General features: G+C 42.6%; 1 protein-coding gene across 1 annotated transcript in view; it reads left to right on the top strand.

Moving 5' to 3' along the window:
• Positions 1-21,620, top strand: part of LOC128657245 (ankyrin repeat and MYND domain-containing protein 1-like) — a 70,602-nt gene that overhangs the window by 35,637 nt on the left and 13,345 nt on the right. Inside the window, exons 6-7 of the mRNA XM_053711516.1 lie at positions 26-276; positions 19,568-19,739. Of these exons, the coding sequence (XP_053567491.1) occupies positions 26-276; positions 19,568-19,739 (423 nt within the window). The remainder of the gene's footprint in view (positions 1-25; positions 277-19,567; positions 19,740-21,620) is intronic.

Below are 21,620 nucleotides of genomic sequence, written 5' to 3'. Positions count from 1 at the left end.
TAATATATTATCTGCTTATGTTCAGGGGGGGAGTGGAGATGTTGCACTCCACAGTAAAGAGTATCTGAATGATGCTTTTGCAAAAGACGATGGTCCTTTCAATGGCTTGGGTGAGGACATGAACAGGAGTATTACCCTATCTGATCATTGTCATTCAGACCATCGACCTAATACCAAAGTACCAGAAAACGTATTATGTCAGACATCAACAATATACAACAGTCAAGAAAAGCTAGGAACTGGATCCGACAGAACCCCTCCTGTATCTGAACCAAAGTATGTTAATATGTGTCTGTCACTTTAAAGAGAAAAATGTATCAGTAGTAATACAACCTGTAAAGTAATGTTCTGTGTTATTCATTATCAGCTCCAGCACATTCTAATCATTCATTTACTATAACAATAGCCCTAAGTCTGCATTAGGCCAGCAAATAGTATAGTATAACACAGCTGAGCCATGTATAATATTGCATTGTCTGCACTATAGCCTGTAGCATAGTATCTCCTGTTCTGCACCATAGCTTCACACAATGATATTGCAGCAGCATACAATCTGCTGTGTGACATTACACGCTATGCACGGTTATACAATCCCAAATATACACCTCATGCTCAGATTCCATGGTTGCCAGCGCTACGGAATTTGGCATCGCTATACAAAAAAATAATAATAATAATTTGTTGTCCATCTGCCAGTTTCTTGGAAAAAAACAACCCCCAAACAAACAAACAAAAAATGTAATTTTTATGGTGTTATTAGACCAGTGCCTGCGTTAGTTCAGTCTGAGATAGATAAAGGAAAGACCAGTTTTCAGGTAGTATATTTTGTATCTGCTAAACTTTCCTCTTTGGGAGACAGGCATATATGAAAGTGGTTAATATTTATGACCAGTGGCCTGGGCTCTAGTAAAGGGACACTCAAGTCAAAATTAAACTTAGATAATTCAGATAGAGCATGCAATCTTAAACAACTTTCCACTTTACTTCCATTAACAAAATATGCACAGTCTTTATATATTTACACTTTTTAATTCACCAACTCCTACTGAGCATGTGCAAGAATTTACAGAATATACGTATATGCATTTGTGTGGCTGATGGCTGTCATGATACAGGAGGAGTGGAAATAGACATAAATTTGAAAATTGTCAGAAAATAATCTACTACTCATTTGAAGTTCAGACTAAGGGGCCGATTTATCACAGCCTTCAAGCTCGCCGGAAACAGGAGTTAAAGGGACATAAAATCCTATTTCTTTTGCAAGATGTACCGAGTCCACGGATTCATCCTAACTTGTGGGATATTGTCCTTCCTGACAGGAAGTAGCAAAGAGAGCACCACAGCAGAGCTGTCTATATAGCTCCCCCTTAACTCCACCCCCCAGTCATTCTCTTTGCTGGCTCTAAGCAGGAAGGGTAAAGAGAAGAGGTGTTAAACTGTTAGTTTTATTTTATCTTCAATCAAGTGTTTGTTATTTTTAAATGGTACCAGTGTTGTACTATTTACTCTCAGGCAGGACATAGATGAAGATTTCTGCCTGGAGGATGATGATCTTAGCATTTGTAACTAAGGTCCACTGCTGTTCCCACAGAAGCTGAGGAGTACAGGAAAACTTCAGTGTGAGGAACGGTTTCTTGCTATACAGCAATGAGGTATGTTCAGTCATATTTTCTGCAGAGACTGTGTTAACTCAGAATGGCTGACAGTGTCCCCATTAGGGGAAGGGTAAGCAGTAATCCTAGTGTTATCAGAGGTTTTTACTAGCTTGCATAAAGGGTTCATTTTTTGTGGGCACTCAGTTTGTTATGTGAATTTGGGACAAACGTTTTTGTGTCTGGGAGTAACGTTTTCTGTTTTATGGGACATTTGCTTGAGGGTTCTTTGGGGTTGTTTATAACCCACATGGCTTTCAGGCAGGGTTTGTTAGTTTTGTGTAGGCCCCAGCAACATCGAGTGAGGTGGACGGGGCCTACATTTACAAGCAGCAAGCAACTTCTCCTGAGGTCCTGATAGTCTTCTGAGGGACTAATTGAAGCTTTAAAACCCATATTATCGCTTCCTAAGGGCAGGTAGGGCCACAGCAGAGCTGTGGCAAGATGCTTTAGGGGTTTTTAACCGGTTTTAGACAATTATCAATCCGTTTTTTTCATTTGGGGGTCTATTGCTTTTTTACTTGTGGTGCAATCCTTCTAAGGCTTAGTGGGGACACTGTTAAAATTTCTGGAATTTTTGAAGCAATTTTAACCTGTTTTGCAGTTTGTGTATGCCTTTTTTTCTCTTAAAGGTACAGTACCGTTTTTGCAAATTGTGTTTTTTTCATTAAATAAAGTGTTTTCCAAGCTTGCTTGCTTCATTACTAGCCTGTTAAACATGTCTGACACTGAGGAAACTCATTGTTCAATTTGTTTAGAAGCCATTGTGGAACCCCCTCTAAGAATGTGTCCCAATTGTACTGATATGTACTGAGAGGTTTTATCTAAACTGCCAGGGTTGCAAGGGAAGCGCAGTAGCTCTGGGTTAAGAACAAATGCTGAACCTTCTGACGCTTTAGTAGCCGTATCCGATATTCTCTCACAATGTTCTGAGGTAGGGATGAGGGATTTGTTGTCTGAGGGAGAGATTTCTGATTCAGGAAAGATGTTCCCTCAGACAGATTCAGATATGACGGCATTTAAATTTAAGCTAGAGCTCCTCCGTTTATTGCTCAGGGAGGTTTTAGCTACTCTGGATGATTGTGACCCTATTGTCGTTCCAGAGAAATTGTGTAAAATGGACAAATATTTAGAGGTTCCTGTTTACACTGATGTTTTTCCGGTCCCTAGAGGATTTCAGACATTGTTACTAAGGAGTGGGATAGACAAGGTATTCCGTTCGCTCCCCCTCCTGTTTTTAAGAAAATGTTCCCTATTTCTGACACCATAAAGGACTCATGGCAGACGGTCCCTAAGGTGGAGGGAGCTATTTCTACTCTGGCTAAGCGTACAACTATACCTATTGAAGACAGTTGTGCTTTCATTGATCCTAGGGATAAAAAGTTAGAGGATCTCCTAAAGAAAATTTTTGTTCACTTCAGATGGAGACCCCACTAGATGATATTTTGGACATAATTAAGGCCCTTAAGTTGGCTAATTCTTTTATTACAGACACCGCTTTTCATCTTGCTAAGTTAGCGGCAAAGAATTCAGGTTTTGCCATTTTAGCGCGAAGAGAGTTATGGCTTAAGTCCTAGTCAGCTGATGTGTCATCTAAATCTAAGCTTTTGACCATCCCTTTCAAAGGTAAGGCCCTATTCGGGCCTGCACTGAAAGAGATCATTTCAGACATCACTGGAGGGAAGGGTCATGCCCTCCCTCAAGATAAGTCAAATAAGACAAGGACCAAACAAAATAATTTTCGTTCCTTTCGAAACTTCAAGGGTGGTCCCGCTTCCTCTTCCCCTGCTGCAAAGCAAGAGGGGAACTTTGCTCAGTCCAAGCCAACCTGGAGACCTAACCAGGCTTTGAACAAGGGTAAACAGGCCAAAAAGCCTACTGCTGCCACTAAGACAGCATGAAGGGGTAGCCCCCGATCCGGGACCGGGTCAAGTAGGGGGCAGACTTTCTCTCTTTGCTCAGGCCTGGGCAAGAGACGTTCAGGACTCCTGGGCCGTAGAAATTGTAACCCAGGGGTATCTCCTAGATTTCAAAGATTCTCCTCCAAGAGGGAACCTTCAGACCAATTCTAGATCTCAAGATCCTAAACCAATTCCTAAGAGTTCCATCCTTCAAGATGGAGACCATTCGGACTATTTTACCAATTATCCAGGAGGGTCAATATATGACTACCGTAGATCTAAAGGATGCGTATCTACACATTCCTATCCACAAAGATCATCACCAGTTCCTCAGGTTTTCCTTTCTGGACAGGCATTTCCAGTTTGTGGCTCTTCCCTTTGGGTTGGCCATGGCGCCAAGAATCTTCACAAAGGTGCTAGGGTCCCTTCTGGCGGTCCTAAGGCCGAGGGGCATAGCAGTGGTGCCTTATCTAGACGACATCTTAATTCAAGCGTCGACTTTGCAACTTGCCAAGTCTCACACGGACTTAGTGTTGGCCTTTCTAAGATCTCATGGGTGGAAGCTGAACATGAAAAAGAGTTCTCTTATTCCTCTCACAAGAGTTCCATTCCTGGGAACTCTGATAGATTCGGTGGACATGAAAATATTTCTGACGGAGGTCAGGAAATCAAAGATTTTAACCACCTGCCAAGCTCTTCATTCCATTCCTCGGCCGTCAGTGGCTCAGTGTATGGAGGTAATCGGACTTATGGTAGCGGCAATGGACATAGTTCCATTTGCTCGCTTGCATCTCAGACCACTACAACTATGCATGCTCAAACAGTGGAATGGGGATTATGCAGATTTATCTCCTCAGATAAATCTGGATCAAGAGACCAGAGACTCTCTTCTTTTTTGGTTGTCACAGGATCACCTGTCCAGGGGAATGTGTTTCCGCAGGCCACCATGGGTTATTGTGACGACGGACGCCAGCCTACTGGGCTGGGCTGCAGTCTGGAATTCCCTGAAAGCACAGGGTTTGTGGACTCAGGAGGAGGCCCTCCTACCGATAAATATTCAGGAATTAAGAGCGATATTCAATGCTCTTCAGGTGTGGCCTCGGCTGGCTTCGGCCTGATTCATCAGGTTTCAGTCGGACAACATCACGACTGTAGCTTATATCAATCATCAGGGGGGAACAAGGAGTTCCTTGGCGATGATAGAAGTTTCCAGGATAATCCGATGGGCAGAGACTCACTCTTGCCATCTATCAGCGATCTATATTGCAGGGGTGGAGAACTGGGAGACAGATTTTCTAAGTCGTCAGACTTTTCATCCGGGGGAGTGGGAGCTCCATCTGGAGGTGTTTGCTCAACTGGTTCAGCTATGGGGCACACCAGAATTGGATCTGATGGCGTCTCGTCAGAACGCCAAACTTCCTCGTTACAGATCCCGGTCAAGGGATCCTCAGGCAGTACTGATAGATGCTCTAGCAGTACCCTGGTCGTTCAACCTGGCTTATGTGTTTCCACCATTCCCTCTCCTTCCGCGTCTGATTGTCAGAATCAAACAGGAGAGAGCTTCGGTGATTTTGATAGCACCTGCGTGGCCACGCAGGACTTGGTATGCAGACCTGGTGGACATGTCATCTCTGCTACCATGGACTCTGCCACTGAGACGGGACCTTTTGATTCAAGGTCCATTCAAGCATCCAAATCTAATTTCTCTGCAACTGACTGCTTGGAGATTGAACGCTTGATTTTATTTTTTTTCGAAAGCCTGTCACCAGGAAGATATATCATAAGATATGACGTAAATATCTTTTTTGGTGTGAATCCAAAGGCTACTCATGGAGTAATGGAGTAAGATCAGGATTCCTAGGATTTTGTCTTTTCTCCAAGATGGATTGGAGAAAGGATTGTCCGCTAGTTCCTTAAAGGGACAGATATCTGCTTTGTCTGTTCTGTTGCACAAGCGTCTGGCAGATGTCCCAGACGTTCGGGCTTTTTGTCAGGCTTTAGTTAGAATTAAGCCTGTATTTAAACTTGTTGCTCCGCCATGGAGTCTCAATTTAGTTCTTAAAGTTCTTCAGGGGGTTCCGTTTGAACCCATGCATTCCATAAATATTAAGCTTCTATCTTGGAAAGTTCTGTTTCTAGTTGCTATCTCTTCAGCTCGAAGAGTTTATGAACTATCTGCATTACAATGTGACTCGCCTTATCTTGTTTTCCATGCTGATAAGGTGGTTTTGCGTACCAAACCTGGGTTCCTCCCTAAGGTTGTTTCTAACAGGAATATCAATCAGGAAATTGTTGTTCCTTCTCTGTGTCCTAATCCTTCTTCTAAGAAGGAGCGTCTGTTGCACAACTTGGACGTGGTTCGTGCCTTGAAGTTTTATTTGCAGGCAACCAAAGATTTTTGCCAGTCATCTTCTTTGTTTGTTGTCTATGCTGGAAAGCGTAGAGGTCAAAAGGCTACGGCTACCTCTCTTTCCTTTTGGCTGAAAAGCATCATCCGTTTGGCTTATGAGACTGCTGGACAGCAGCCTCCTGAAAGACTTACAGCTCACTCCACTAGAGCGGTGGCTTCCACATGGGCTTTTAAAAATGATGCTTCTGTTGAACAGATTTGTAAGGCTGCGACTTGGTCTTCGCTTCATACCTTTTCCAAATTTTCCAAATTTGATATTTTTGCTTCTTCGGAGGCTCCGTTTTTAGATTCCTGTCTTGTCCCTCCCTTCATCCGTGTCCTAAAACTTTGGTATTGGTATCCCACAAGTTAGGATGAATCCGTGGACTCGGTACATCTTGCAAAAGACAATAGAATTTATGCTTACCTGATAAATTTCAGCTCTGCTGTGGTGCTTTCTTTGCTACTTCCTGTTAGGAAGGACAATATCCCACAAGTTAGGATGAATCCGTGGACTCGGTACATCGCAAAAGAAAGAAATTTATCAGGTAAGCATAAATTCTGTTTTTTTTCTTTCATGATTTTGTAAACAACTTTCTAATTTACTTTTATTATCAAATTGTCTTTGTTTTCTTGTTATCCTTGGTTGAAAAGCAGAAATGTAAGCTCAAGAGTGTGCACGTGTCTGCAGTAGTATATGGCAGCAGTTTTGCAACAATGTTATACATTGGCAGGTGCACTAGATGGCAGCACTATTTCCTGTCATGTAGGGCTCCAGGCATGTGCACGCTACCTACCATGGTATCTCTTCAACAAAGAATAACTTGAGAATTAAATAAATTTGATAATAGAAGTAAATTGGAAACTTTTTAAAAATTGTATTCTCTCTCTGAATCATGAAAGAAAAAAATGTGGGTTTAATGTCCCTTTAAGAAGCAGCGGTCTTAAGACCGCTGCTCTTTAACTCGTCTGCCTCCTCTGAGACGGCGGACATCAATCCGCACAATCTCATATGATCGGGTTGATTGACACACCCTGATAGCGGCCAGAACTGCTTATGCAATGATAAATGCCGACTACGTATGCTGTCAGCATTTATCGATGTCTGGGGGACATGATTCGCTACAGCGGATCATGTCCGCCAGACACTTGATAAATCGACCCCTATGTGCTATTGCATTGTCTTTTAATTATGCATTTGTTGATTATGCAAATCTACTGTATTTACTGGTCCCCAATGGAAACGAGCCCTATGTTAGTGTCTCAGGGGCAGCATTGTATGCTACATGCCAACATAATTTATTTAGTTTCCAAGATGCTCTTCCACTGTGATCTGCCAGTTGTGCTCTCACTTGATGTAGTTTCTGATGGCTATTGCATGCCATGTGTAAGTTTATGGCTCTCTGTAAGGTATTTTGATAACTGTTTTGCCATTTAGTAGCATGATATTCCTATGCAAATGTAAAATATCTAACCACACAAGCTTTGTATCAATTTATTATCATGGCAGGCAGTATGGTGCTAGCAGTGGTAGGCAGTATGGTGCTAGTGATAGGCAATAGGGTGCAAGTGGCAGGCAGTATGGTGCTAGTAGTGATAGGCAGTATGGTGCTAGTAGTGGCAGGCAGTATGGTGCTAATGACAGGCAGTATGGTGTTGGAAAGTGATATGGTGCTAGTGGCAGGTGATATGTTGCTAGTGGCAGGCAGTATGGCTCTAGTGGTAGGCAGAATGGTGGTAGTGGCAGGCAGTATGGTGCTAGTAGTGGCAGGCAGTGTGGTGCTAGTAGTGGTAGGCAGTATGGTGCTAGTAGTGGCAGGCAGTATGGTGCTAGTAGTGGCAGGCAGTATGGTGCTAGTAGTGGCAGGCAGTATGGTGCTAGTGGCAGGCAGTATGGTGTTAGTAGTGGAAGACAGTATGGTGCTAGTGGCAGGCAGTATGGTGCTTGTGACAAGCAATATGGTGCGAATGGCAGGCAGTATGGTGCTAGTAGTGATAGGCACTGCAGTATGGTGCTAGTAGTGGCAGGCAGTATGGTGCTAGTGACAGGTGGTATGGTGCTAATGGCAGGTGGTATGGTTCTAGTGGCAGGCAGTATGGTGCTAATAGTGGTAGGCAGTATGGTGCTAGTAGTAGTAGGCAGTATGGTGCTAGTAGTGGCAGGCGGTATGATGCTAGTAGTGATAGGCAGTATGTTGCTAATTGTGGCAAGCAGTATGGTGCTAGTAGTGATAGGCAGTATGGTACTAGTACTGGCAGGCAGTATGGTACTAATTGTGACAGGCAGTATGGTGCTAGTACTGGTAGGCAGTATGGTGCTAGTAGTGATAGGCAGTATGGTGCTAGTACTGGCAGGCAGTATGGTGCTAGTAGTAGGATGTATGTTGCTAGTGGCAGGCAGTATGGTGCTATTAGTGATAGGCCGTATGGTACAAGTGGCAGGCAGTATGGTGCTAGTAGATGGACAGTATGGGCTAGTTTCCATTGAGACGTAAAAAAAGAATGGAGCCGTAAGCTACAGAAGTGGGCAACAGCTAAAAGTAGTTTACGGCTCCAGTAGTGGTTGGCAGTATGGTGCTAGTAGTGGCAGGCAGTTTGGTGCTAGTAGTGGTAGGCAGTATGGTGCTAGTAGTGGCAGGCAGTATGGTGCTAATAGTGGCAGGAAGTATGGTGCTAGTAGTGGCAGGCAGTATGGTGCTAGTAGTGGCAGGCAGTATGGTGCTAGTAGTAGTAGGCAGTATGGTGCTAGTGACAGGCAGTATGGTGTTATTGGTAGGTGATATGGTGCTAATGGCAGGTGGTATGGTTCTAGTGGCAGGCAGTATGGTTCTAGTGGCAGGCAGTATGGTGCTAGTAGTGGTAGGCAATATGGTGCTAGTAGTAGGCAGTATGGTGCTTGTAGTGGCAGGCTGTATGGTGCTAGTAGTGATAGGTGGTATGTTGCTAATTGTGGCAGGCAGTATGGTGCTAGTACTGGTAGGCAGTATGGTGCTAGTACTGGCAGGCAGTATGGTGCTAGTAGTAGGATGTATGTTGCTAGTGGCAGGCAGTATGGTGCTAGTAGTGATAGGCAGTATGGTGCAAGTAGCAGGCAGTATGGTGCTAGTAGTGATAGGCAGTATGGTGCAAGTGTCAGGCAGTATGGTGCTAGTAGATGGACAGTATGGGCTTGTTTCCATTGAGACGTAAAAAAATGGAGCCGTAAGCTACAGAAGTGGGCGACAGCTAAAAGTAGTTTACGGCTCCAGTAGTGGTTGGCAGTATGGTGCTAGTAGTAGGCAGTATGGTGTTAGTAGGGGCAGGCAGTTTGGTGCTAGTAGTGGTAGACAGTATGGTGCTAGTAGTGGCAGGCAGTATGTTGCTAGTGGCAGGCAGTATGGTGCTAATAGTGGCAGGCAGTATGGTGCTAGTAGTGGTAGGCAGTATGGTGCTAGTGACAGGCAGTATGGTGTTATTGGTAGGTGATATGGTGCTAATAGCAGGCAGTATGGTGCTAATAGTGGTAGGGTAGGCAGTATGGTGCTAATAGTGGTAGGCAGTATGGTGCTAGTAGTGGCAGGCGGTATGGTGCTAGTAGTGATAGGCAGTATGTTGCTAATTGTGGCAGGCAGTATGGTGCTAGTAGTGATAGGCAGTATGGTGCTAGTACTGGCAGGGAGTATGGTGCTAGTAGTAGGATGTATGTTGCTAGTGGCAGGCAGTATGGTGCTATTAGTGATAGGCAGTATGGTGCAAGTGGTAGGCAGTATGGTGTTAGTAGTGGCAGGCAGTATGGTGTTAGTAGTGGCAGGCAGTTTGGTGCTAGTAGTGGTAGGCAGTATGGTGCTAGTAGTGGCAGGCAGTATGGTGCTAGTAGTGGCAGGCAGTATGGTGCTAGTAGTGGCAGGCAGTATGGTGCTAGTAGTGGTAGGCAGTATGGTGCTAGTGACAGGCAGTATGGTGTTAGGGGTAGGTGATATGGTGCTAATGGCAGGTGGTATGGTGCTAGCGGCAGGCAGTATGGTTCTAGTAGTGGCAGGCAGTATGGTGCTAGTAGTGGTAGGCAGTATGGTGCTAGTGACAGGCAGTATGGTGTTAGTGGTAGGTGATATGGTGATATGGTGCTAGTGACAGGCAGTATGGTGTTAGTGGTAGGTGATATGGTGCTCATGGCAGGCAGTATGGTTCTAGTGGCAGGCAGTATGGTTCTAGTGGCAGGCAGTATGGTGCTAATAGTGGTAGGCAGTATGGTGTTAATAGTGGTAGGCAGTATGGCGCTAGTAGTAGGCAGTATGGTGCTAGTAGTGGCAGGCGGTATGGTGCTAGTAGTGATAGGCAGTATGTTGCTAATTGTGGCAGGCAGTATGGTGCTAGTAGTGATAGGCAGTATGGTGCTAGTACTGGCAGGCAGTATGGTGCTAGTAGTAGGATGTATGTTGCTAGTGGCAGGCAGTATGGTGCAAGTGGCAGGCAGTATAGTGCAAGTGGCAGGCAGTATGGTGCTAGTAGACGGACAGTATGGGCTTGTTTCCATTGAGATGTAAAAAATTGAGCCGTAAGCTACAGAAGTGGGTGACAGCTAAAAGTAGTTTACAGCTCCATTTTAGTACCAGATTTTAATTGAAATATTTTGTGCATTGCGTGCAGTTGCTCTTTTCGTGTAGGTGAAAGTTAATGTTGTGTTAATGCTTCCATCCGAAGATGGATTTCTTGAAAATAGATTAGGTGCTATGGTGTCCGCTCCTTATCTGTGATCACCTTTAAAGAGAAACAAAGATACACTTATTTATAATACATATTTTTAACTATAAGCAAATAGTATTTTTTATTATAATTATATTTTCCACTTTATTACTGTATGTAATATGTATTGCTGCCCTAGACATAAGTCTAGTTTGAATTTTGTAGATATGTGCTTGCATATATTTTATATGTAAATACATACTTATATTTCGATAAGAACATAACTGCAACTATTTTTCTACATTGAAACACTGGCATTGTTTGCAAGATTTAAAATTTCAATTGGAATTAGGTCTCAAAAAGCAAATTTTTTACACCTAGTTGAGGTGTACATTTTTTCAATGTATCGACAGCCTCCGACAGTGTATTAACGGTCTAAGCTTTCATTGGACACCTGGTTTAAGTTATCGCTTAACAGCTTCTAATACTTTCTATGGGACGCAAAAATATTTTTGGCAGCCGGACCCTGGTTGCCGATTGTTATAACGCACCATTGGAAGCAGTCGATAAATGAAATTGCTTCCGACAGCATATTTATCATTTTTCGACTTTGTACAAACCTAATACAGCTCAATAGAAACTAGCCCTATTGGTGTCTCGGGGCAGCATTGCATGCTACTTGCCAACATCATTTATTTAGGTCCCCAGCTGCTCTTCCACTGTAATCTGCAGTTGAGCTATCCATTGATGTAGTGTTACATGCCATGTGCAAGTTTATAGCTCTCTGTAAGGTATTGGGGGTTGATAACGGTTTTACCATTTAGTAGCACAATATTCCTATGCAAATGTAAAATGTCTAACCACACAAGCATTGTATCATTTTATTATCAACTTTACAAATCACTGAGTAAAATTATTTTTAACATTTTATGCTTTGGTTGAAATTATAACCAATATATGAGCTATTAGCAAAATATCTTAGCCTGTCTTCTCCATGGTTCTGGCACTAGAATCACCACGCACCCCAGTGAGAGGGCAAATTGTTAAGATCGGGTTTTATGGGAGTGAAACTCTCCCTCATGTGATGGGATTTTATTTTTTTATTTCCCATGATAATGAAGTTCTATATAAGAAGCAGGTCACCTTCGATTGAATATGCATGAAATACTCCAAATGTCTATATCCCGTGTAATTCTGCCGTCTTTAGTCAGCTCTTAGTTTTCTTCTCTCAAAGGGACTTGAAACCCTAAGGGCTCGATTTATCAAAGCTGAGGCGGAAAGGGGCGCGTATACGCGCCCCTGTCTGCCTTAGCTCGCTTCTGGCGGGGCGAATTTCCCCGGAGGAAATTATAATTGCACACAAGCGCTATTTTGCGCTCGCCTGCAATCCTGCCCCCGCCCACGAACAGCCAATCACACGCGGGCAGGAGCTGTCAATCTCCTCGGTCGGACTAGACTGCGGAGATTGAATGTTAAATACGGCAAGCAGGTTCTTGTGAGAACTTGCAGCCATAGGGGCTTTGATAAATCGAGCCCTAAATGTTTCTTTCATGATTCAGATAGAGCATATCGTTCTAAACAGCTTTTCAATTTACTTTTGTTATCACATTTCTTTCTTTCTATTGGTATCCTTTGTTAAAAGAGCAGCAAAGCACTACTGGGCACTAGCTGAACACATTTGGTGAGCCAATGACAACAGGCATATATGTTTTCCCACCAAGCATTTTTGCTTTTGGAAGTAAACTGCAAAAATGTTTCTATTTCATAATGAAACTATATTTACATTATTTGTTTTTGTTAATTGCTATATATGCTATTGATTTATGTGATTTATGCAAGGAAGCCAGTATGATTTTGGACATGGTGTCCTTATAGTTACACCATTAGACCCTGGCTAGGTGAATTTCCCCAGCACTCCTTTATCTTAAAAACAAAGTAAACTCAAAATAGAATTTTCATGATTCAGACAGAGCTTGCAATTTCAAGCACTGAGCCTTGTTGCCATAGGACACAGCAGCCAGGAAGTTATGTCAAAGATATGGGGAGCACACAAGACCTGGCCCAGCCCCAGTTACTATAACATTAGGCAGTGCCTAGGCACAAAGAACACACCTATAGTAATGATTTTAGATTCAGGAGAAATCACAAAGCCAATATTTCTCCTGTTAAGTGTAGTCAGTCCACGGGTCATCCATTACTTATGGGATATTAACTCCTCCCCAACAGGAAGTGCAAGAGGATCACCCAAGCAGAGCTGCTATATAGCTCCTCCCCTCTACGTCATACCCAGTCATTCTCTTGCACCCAACTAATAGATAGGATGTGTGAGAGGACTGTGGTTATTAAACTTAGTTTTTATTTCTTCAATCAAAAGTTTGTTATTTTAAACGGCACCGTAGTGTGTTGTTTTTTTCTCAGGCAGCATTTGAAGAAGAATCTACCTGAGTTTTGTGTATGATCTTAGCGGACGTAACTAAGATCCATTTGCTGTTCTCGGCCATTCTGAGGAGTGAGGTAACTTCAGAACAGGGGACAGCGGGCAGGTTCACCTGCAAAGAGGTATGTTGCAGTATATTATTTTCTAAGGAATGGAATTGACTGAGAAAATACTGCTAATACCGATATAATGTAAGTACAGCCTTAAATGCAGTAGTAGCAACTGGTATCAGGCTGATATGTATGTATGTTTACACTTAAGTATTTCTGGGGAATGGCACTTCACTGGGAAAATACTGTATGCATATAACTTTTAGCCTAACCTGCAGTGGGAGCGACTAGCAGCAGGCTTTTTAATGACATTTCATAAATTAGATTTTAAACGTTTGCTGGCATGTTAAATCGTTTAATTATCTGAGGTACTTGGTGAAAAATTGTTTTGGGCGTTATTTTCCACATGGCTGTCGTTGTTTTGAATTGAAACAGTTTACTGAGCTTCCCTCACTGTTGTATTGTGAGTGGGAGGGGCCTATTTTGGCGCTTTTACTACGCATTAGAAATTCAGTCACAGTCTGCCTTCTTCTCCCTGCATGATCCAGGACGTCTCTACAGAGCTCAGGGGTCTTCAAAACTAGTTTTGAGGGAGGTAATCACTCACAGCAGACCTGTGAGACTGTGCTTTGACTGTGATAAAAACGCTTATATTTTCAATTGTTATCCGTTTTTCTGATATTAAGGGTTAATCATCCATTGCTAATGAGTGCAATCCTTTGCTAAATTTATGTATTTACTGTGAAAATTTGGTTTCTATAACTAATCCGGTTCATTGTTATTCAACTGTGACAGTTTTTGTGTGCTTCTTAAAGGCACAGTAACGTTTTTTATATTGCTTGCAAATTTATTTGAAAAGTATTTTCCAAGCTTGCTAGTCTAATTGCTAGTTTGTTTTAACATGTCTGACATAGAGGAATCTCTTTGTGCAATATGTTCAAAAGCCAATGTGGAGCCCAATAGAAATTTGTGTACTAATTGCATTGATGCTACTTTAAATAAAAGTCAATCTGTACATTTTAAGAAAATTTCACCAGACAGCGAGGGGAAAGTTATGCCGACTAACTCTCCTCACGTGTCAGTACCTGCATCTTCCGCTCAGGAGGTGCGTGATATTGCGACGCCAAGTACATCAGGGCGGCCATTACAAATCACTTTACAAGACATGGCTAATGTTATGACTGAAGTTTTATCTAAATTACCAGAACTTAGAGGTAAACGCGACCACTCTGGGGTGAGAACAGAGTACGCTGATAATGTTAGAGCCAGGTCTGATACTGCGTCACAAATGGCAGAACATGAAGACGGAGAGCTTCATTCTGTGGGTGACGGATCTGATCCAAATAGACTGGACTCAGACATTTCAAATTTTAAATTTAAGCTTGAGAACCTCCGTGTATTATTAGGGGAGGTATTAGCGGCTCTGAATGATTGTAACACGGTTGCAATCCCAGAGAAATTATGTAGGCTGGATAGATACTATGCGGTACCGCCGTGTACTGACGTCTTTCCTATACCTAAGAGACTTACAGAAATTATTACTAAGGAGTGGGATAGGCCAGGCGTGCCCTTTTCCCCCCCTCCTATATTTAGAAAAATGTTTCCAATAGACGCCACCACACGGGACTTATGGCAGACGGTCCCTAAGGTGGAAGGAGCAGTTTCTACTCTGGCTAAGCGTACCACTATCCCGGTGGAGGATAGCTGTGCCTTTTCAGACCCAATGGACAAAAAATTAGAGGGTTACCTTAAGAAAATGTTTACTCAACAAGGTTTTATATTACAACCTCTCGCATGCATTGCGCCTGTCACGGCTGCGGCGGCATTTTGGTTTGAGTCTCTAGAGGAGACCATTAGCTCAGTTCCATTGGATGAAATCATAGACAAGCTTAGAGTCCTTAAGCTAGCTAATTCATTTATTTCTGATGCCGTAGTACATTTAACTAAGCTTACGGCTAAGAATTCCGGATTCGCCATCCAGGCGCGCAGAGCGCTGTGGCTAAAATCCTGGTCAGCCGATGTGACTTCTAAATCTAAATTGCTTAACATACCTTTCAAAGGGCAGACATTATTTGGGCCCGGTTTGAAAGAAATTATCGCTGACATTACTGGAGGTAAGGGACATGCCCTGCCTCAAGACAGAGCCAAACCAAGGGCTAGACAGTCTAATTTTCGTGCCTTTCGTAACTTCAAGGCAGGAGCAGCATCAACTTCCTCCGCTACAAAACAGGAAGGAACTGTTGCTCGTTACAGACAGGGCTGGAAACCTAACCAGACCTGGAACAAGGGCAAGCAGGCCAGAAAACCTGCTGTCGCCCCTAAGACAGCATGAAGTGAGGGCCCCCGATCCGGCAACGGATCTAGTAGGGGGCAGACTTTCTCTCTTCGCCCAGGCTTGGGCAAGAGATGTCCAGGATCCCTGGGCGTTAGATATCATATCCCAGGGATATCTTCTGGACTTCAAAGCTTCTCCTCCCAAAGGGAGATTTCATCTTTCAAGGTTGTCAACAAACCAGACAAAGAAAGAGGCGTTTCTACGCTGTGTTCAAGATCTTTTGTTAATGGGAGTGATCCACCCGGTTCCGCGGTCGGAACACGGACAAGGGTTTTACTCAAATCTGTTTGTGGTTCCCAAGAAAGAGGGAACCTTCAGACCAATCTTGGATTTAAAGATCCTAAACAAATTCCTAAGAGTTCCATCGTTCAAAATGGAAACTATTCGGACAATCTTACCCATGATCCAAAAGGGTCAGTACATGACCACAGTGGATCTAAAGGATGCGTACCTTCACATACCGATTCACAGGGATCATTACCGGTACCTAAGGTTTGCCTTCCTAGACAGGCATTATCAGTTTGTAGCTCTTCCCTTCGGGTTAACTACGGCTCCAAGAATCTTTACAAAGGTCCTGGGCTCTCTTCTGGCGGTACTAAGACCGCGAGGAATAGCGGTAGCTCCGTACCTAGACGACATTCTGATACAAGCGTCAAATTTCCAAACTGCCAAGTCTCATACAGAGTTAGTTCTGGCATTTCTAAGGTCGCATGGGTGGAAGGTGAACGTAGAAAAGAGTTCTCTATTGCCACTCACAAGAGTTCCCTTCTTGGGGACTCTTATAGATTCTGTAGAAATGAAAATTTACCTGACAGAGGACAGGTTAACAAAACTTCTAAATGCTTGCCGTGTCCTTCATTCCATTCAACACCCGTCAGTGGCTCAATGCATGGAGGTAATCGGTTTAATGGTAGCGGCAATGGACATAGTACCTTTTGCACGCCTGCATCTCAGACCGCTGCAATTGTGCATGCTAAGTCAGTGGAATGGGGATTACTCAGATTTGTCCCCTATGCTGAATCTGGATCAAGAGACCAGAGATTCTCTTCTATGGTGGCTTTCTCGGCCACATCTGTCCAGGGGGATGCCCTTCAGCAGGCCAGACTGGACAATTGTAACAACAGACGCCAGCCTACTAGGTTGGGGCGCTGTCTGGAATTCCCTGAAGGCTCAGGGATCATGGACTCAGGAGGAGAGTCTCCTTCCAATAAACATTCTGGAATTGAGAGCAGTTCTCAATGCCCTTCTGGCTTGGCCTCAGTTAGCAACTCTGAGGTTCATCAGGTTTCAGTCGGACAACATCACGACTGTGGCTTACATCAACCATCAGGGAGGGACAAGGAGTTCCCTAGCGATGATGGAAGTATTAAAGATAATTCGCTGGGCAGAGTCTCACTCTTGCCACCTGTCAGCGATCCACATCCCAGGCGTGGAGAACTGGGAGGCGGATTTCCTAAGTCGCCAGACTTTTCATCCGGGGGAGTGGGAACTTCATCCGGAGGTCTTTGCCCAAATACTTTGACGTTGGGGCAAACCAGATATGGATCTCATGGCGTCTCGCCAGAACGCCAAGCTTCCTTGTTACGGGTCCAGGTCCAGGGACCCGGGAGCGGTCCTGATAGATGCTTTGACAGCACCTTGGACCTTCAAGATGGCTTATGTGTTTCCACCCTTCCCGATGCTTCCTCGATTGATTGCCAGGATCAAACAGGAGAAAGCATCGGTGATTCTAATAGCGCCTGCATGGCCACGCAGGACCTGGTATGCAGATCTAGTGGACATGTCATCCTGTCCACCTTGGTCTCTGCCTCTGAGACAGGACCTTCTAATTCAGGGTCCTTTCAAACATCAAAATCTAATTTCTCTGAAGCTGACTGCATGGAGATTGAACGCTTGATTTTATCAAAGCGTGGATTTTCGGAGTCAGTAATTGATACCTTAATACAGGCTAGGAAACCTGTTACCAGGAAAATTTACCATAAAATATGGCGTAAATATTTACACTGGTGCGAATCCAAGAGTTACTCATGGAGTAAGGTTAGGATTCCTAGGATATTGTCTTTTCTACAAGAAGGTTTAGAAAAGGATTTATCTGCAAGTTCTTTAAAGGGACAGATCTCAGCTCTGTCCATCCTTTTACACAAACGTCTGTCAGAAGTTCCAGACGTTCAGGCTTTTTGTCAGGCTTTGGCCAGGATTAAGCCTGTGTTTAAGACTGTTGCTCCACCGTGGAGCTTAAACTTAGTTCTTAACGTTTTACAGGGTGTTCCGTTTGAACCCCTTCATTCCATTGATATCAAGCTGTTATCTTGGAAAGTTCTGTTTCTAATGGCTATTTCCTCGGCTCGTAGAGTCTCTGAGTTATCGGCTTTACATTGTGATTCTCCTTATCTGATTTTTCATTCAGACAAGGTAGTTCTGCGTACTAAACCTGGGTTCTTACCTAAGGTAGTCACTAACAAGAATATCAATCAAGAGATTGTTGTTCCATCATTGTGCCCTAACCCTTCTTCAAAGAAGGAACGACTTCTGCACAATCTAGACGTAGTCCGTGCCTTGAAATTTTATTTACATGCAACTAAAGATTTTCGCCAAACATCTTCCCTGTTTGTCGTTTATTCTGGACAGAGGAGAGGTCAAAAAGCTTCGGCTAACTCTCTCTCTTTTTGGCTTCGTAGCATAATACGTTTAGCCTATGAGACTGCTGGACAGCAGCCTCCTGAAAGAATTACAGCTCATTCTACGAGAGCTGTGGCTTCCACGTGGGCCTTTAAGAATGAGGCCTCTGTTGAACAGATTTGCAAGGCTGCAACTTGGTCTTCTCTTCATACTTTTTCCAAATTTTACAAATTTGACACTTTTGCTTCTTCTGAGGCTGTTTTTGGGAGAAAGGTTCTTCAGGCAGTGGTTCCTTCTGTGTAAAGATCCTGCCTTTCCCTCCCGTCATCCGTGTACTTCTAGCTTTGGTATTGGTATCCCATAAGTAATGGATGACCCGTGGACTGACTACACTTAACAGGAGAAAACATAATTTATGCTTACCTGATAAATTCCTTTCTCCTGTAGTGTAGTCAGTCCACGGCCCGCCCTGTTTTTTATGGCAGGTCTAAATTTTAAATTAAATTCCAGTCACCACTGCACCCTATAGTTTCTCCTTTTTCATTTGGTTTCGGTCGAATGACTGGGTATGACGTAGAGGGGAGGAGCTATATAGCAGCTCTGCTTGGGTGATCCTCTTGCACTTCCTGTTGGGGAGGAGTTAATATCCCATAAGTAATGGATGACCCGTGGACAGACTACACTACAGGAGAAAGGAATTTATCAGGTAAGCATAAATTATGTTTTCTTATGACATCATGGAGTCTAGCCAGAGCATAGTATTTGGTATACCACCACATGTTTAAAATATAACAGCTTACAATATACAGACTACAATCTCCAAGTTTGTAGCATTTATGGCACAATCTGAAGTATGGTAGAACAATGCAGAGCAACACGTAGCAGTATACACAATGGCATCAAACGTTATGTATTATACAGTGTGCAGCATAGTAAATCATCTGCAATGCAACATTTAACTGCTCTAGTATTACCCAGTCTGCAATAATCATTCATAGAACAATCCTCAGCATAGTATTACTCAGTATTTAGTATGGTATCACACCCTCTGCTATCACACCCTCTGCTATCACAGTGCCATATTGGAAACCTTTATTAATGTGCCCTGAGATTAAATGGATATGAAACCCAAAAATGTTCTTTTGTGATTCAGACAGAGCATAACATTAAAAAAAATATTCCATTTTAGTTTTATTCTTTGTTCTCATAATATTCTTTGTTGAAAAGATACCTTCTGGAGCACTCATGATAGGAAATAGTTCTGCCATCTAGTGCTCTTGCAATAGATAAAAAAAATTGCAAAACTGCTGCCATATAGGGCTCCAGACTTGTGCATTTTCCTGAGTTTACGTCCTTGCTTTTCAACAAAATATACAAAGAGAACAAAGAAATGTGATAATGGAATTACATTAGAAAGTTGTTAAAATGGTATGATCTATCTGAATCATGGGGCTTTATGTCCTTTTAACATTATGGAACATTTAACCTCTCAAGCCCTAATTTCATTGTTTCACTTGTCTAGGGACACAGAAAGAAGAGCCACCTTGAACTTGCTTCTCTACCGAGGCGCTGACCCCAATATGTGCAGCATACCGATGTATGCCTTGTTCTTTGCAGTAAAAGCTGCTGACATTACCACTGTACGGTTACTGCTGGAGAGAGGGGCCCACACTGATGTCCGACTTGCCACAGAGGTAGAACGTAATGGGCTTTTTTGTTCCAATGATTATGCTGAAATGAGTTAGTTATTTCACAATCATTATTTTTATATTCATATTAAATACAACATATTCTATATTTTTATATTATTTTGTTCTATATTTGTTTTCTGCTGAAAAGTCTTCAATGCTCAGAAGTTCTTTTGTGTTTGATTTTCTGTGGGGGGGGGGTTTCCGTTTCTGCAGTTTACCCTACTCAGGCCTAGTTTCCATTGAGGCGGTAAAGTTTGGAAACTGTTGGTAAAAACATTTATCTTCATTAAAGTCTATAGAGAATTTTTATGTTACCACTAGTTTCCAAACTTTACCGCCTCAATGCAAACTAGGCCTCAGTATGAGCATTCCATGACCTAGTTTTATGCTAATTCTCTATAGGTGATCTATAACCTAAGTATGCTCCAAATTGCCTTAATCAATTATTATTCTTATTCTTTATTTATAAAGCACCAACATATTCTGCAGCGCTGCCCATGGGTACAAAGATAAAAGTACAACTGAGAAACAATACAAGACAACATTTTACAGACAAATACAGGGGGAATTGAGGGCCCTATTCCCGTGGGAACTTACAATCTAGATACATAACTTATCTCCCTGGATTTATAATCATTCGCCTAGATTACAAGTTTTGTCAGTAAAAACTTGCGGGGCTAACGAGCCTTTTTTTTCCCAGCTCTTACTTTAAACAACGTTGGTATTACAAGTTTTCTGAATGGCTGCGTTAGCCTTAGAAAAGTGAGCGTTGAGCAAATTTAGCTCCACTTCTACCTGTAATACCAGCATTGCTTACAGTAGCGGTAAGCTGGCTAAAACGTGCTCGTGCACGATTTCCCCATAGGACACAATGGGGCTGAGCTGGCTGAAAAAAACCCTAACACCTGTAAAAAAGCAGCGTCCAGCTCCTAACGCAGCCCCATTGTTTCCTATGGGGAAACACTTTCTAAGTCTACACCTAACACCCTAACATGAACCCCAAGTCTAAACACCCCTAACCTTACACTTATTAACCTCTAATCTGCCGCCCCCAACATCGTCGCCACCTGCATTATACTATTAACCCCTAATCTGCCGCTCCGGACACCGCTGCCACCTACATTATACCTATGAACCCCTAATCTGCTGCCCCTAACATCGCCGACACCTACATTATATTTATTAACCCCTAATCTTCCGTCCCCAACGTCGCCGCCACCTGCTTACACTTATTAACCCCTAATCTGCTGACCGGACATCGCCGCCACTATAATAAATGTATTAACCCCTAAACCGCCGCACTCCCGCCTCGCAAACACTATAATAAATTGTATTAACCCCTAATCTGCCGTCCCTAACATCGCCACCACCTACCTACAATTATTAACCCCTAATCTGCCGCCCCCAACGTCGCCGCTACTATAATAAAGTTATTAACCCCTAAACCTAAGTCTAACCCTAACAACCCCTAAGTTAAATATAATTTAAATAAAACGAAATAAAATTACTATAATTAAATAAATTAATCCTATTTAAAACTAAATACTTACCTATAAAATAAACCCTAATATAGCTACAATATAACTAATAGTTACATTGTAGCTATTTTAGGATTTATATTTATTTTACAGGCAACTTTAGATAATTGTAGTTAATTTATTTAATTAATTTATTGATAGTGTAGTGTTAGGTGTATTTGTAACTTAGGTTAGGATTCATTTTACAGGTAATTTTGTAATTATTTTAACTAGGTAGCTATTAAATAGTTATTAACTATTTAATTGCTATTGTACCTAGTTAAAATAAATACAAAGTTGCCTGTAAAATAAATATAAATCCTAAAATAGCTACAATGTAATTATTAAATTATATTGTAGCTATCTT

The sequence above is a fragment of the Bombina bombina genome, chromosome 4 (assembly GCF_027579735.1).
Source record: "Bombina bombina isolate aBomBom1 chromosome 4, aBomBom1.pri, whole genome shotgun sequence".
Classification (NCBI taxonomy): domain Eukaryota; kingdom Metazoa; phylum Chordata; class Amphibia; order Anura; family Bombinatoridae; genus Bombina; species Bombina bombina.
Note: the sequence above shows the minus strand (reverse complement) of the source record. Positions and strands in the feature narration are given on the sequence as shown.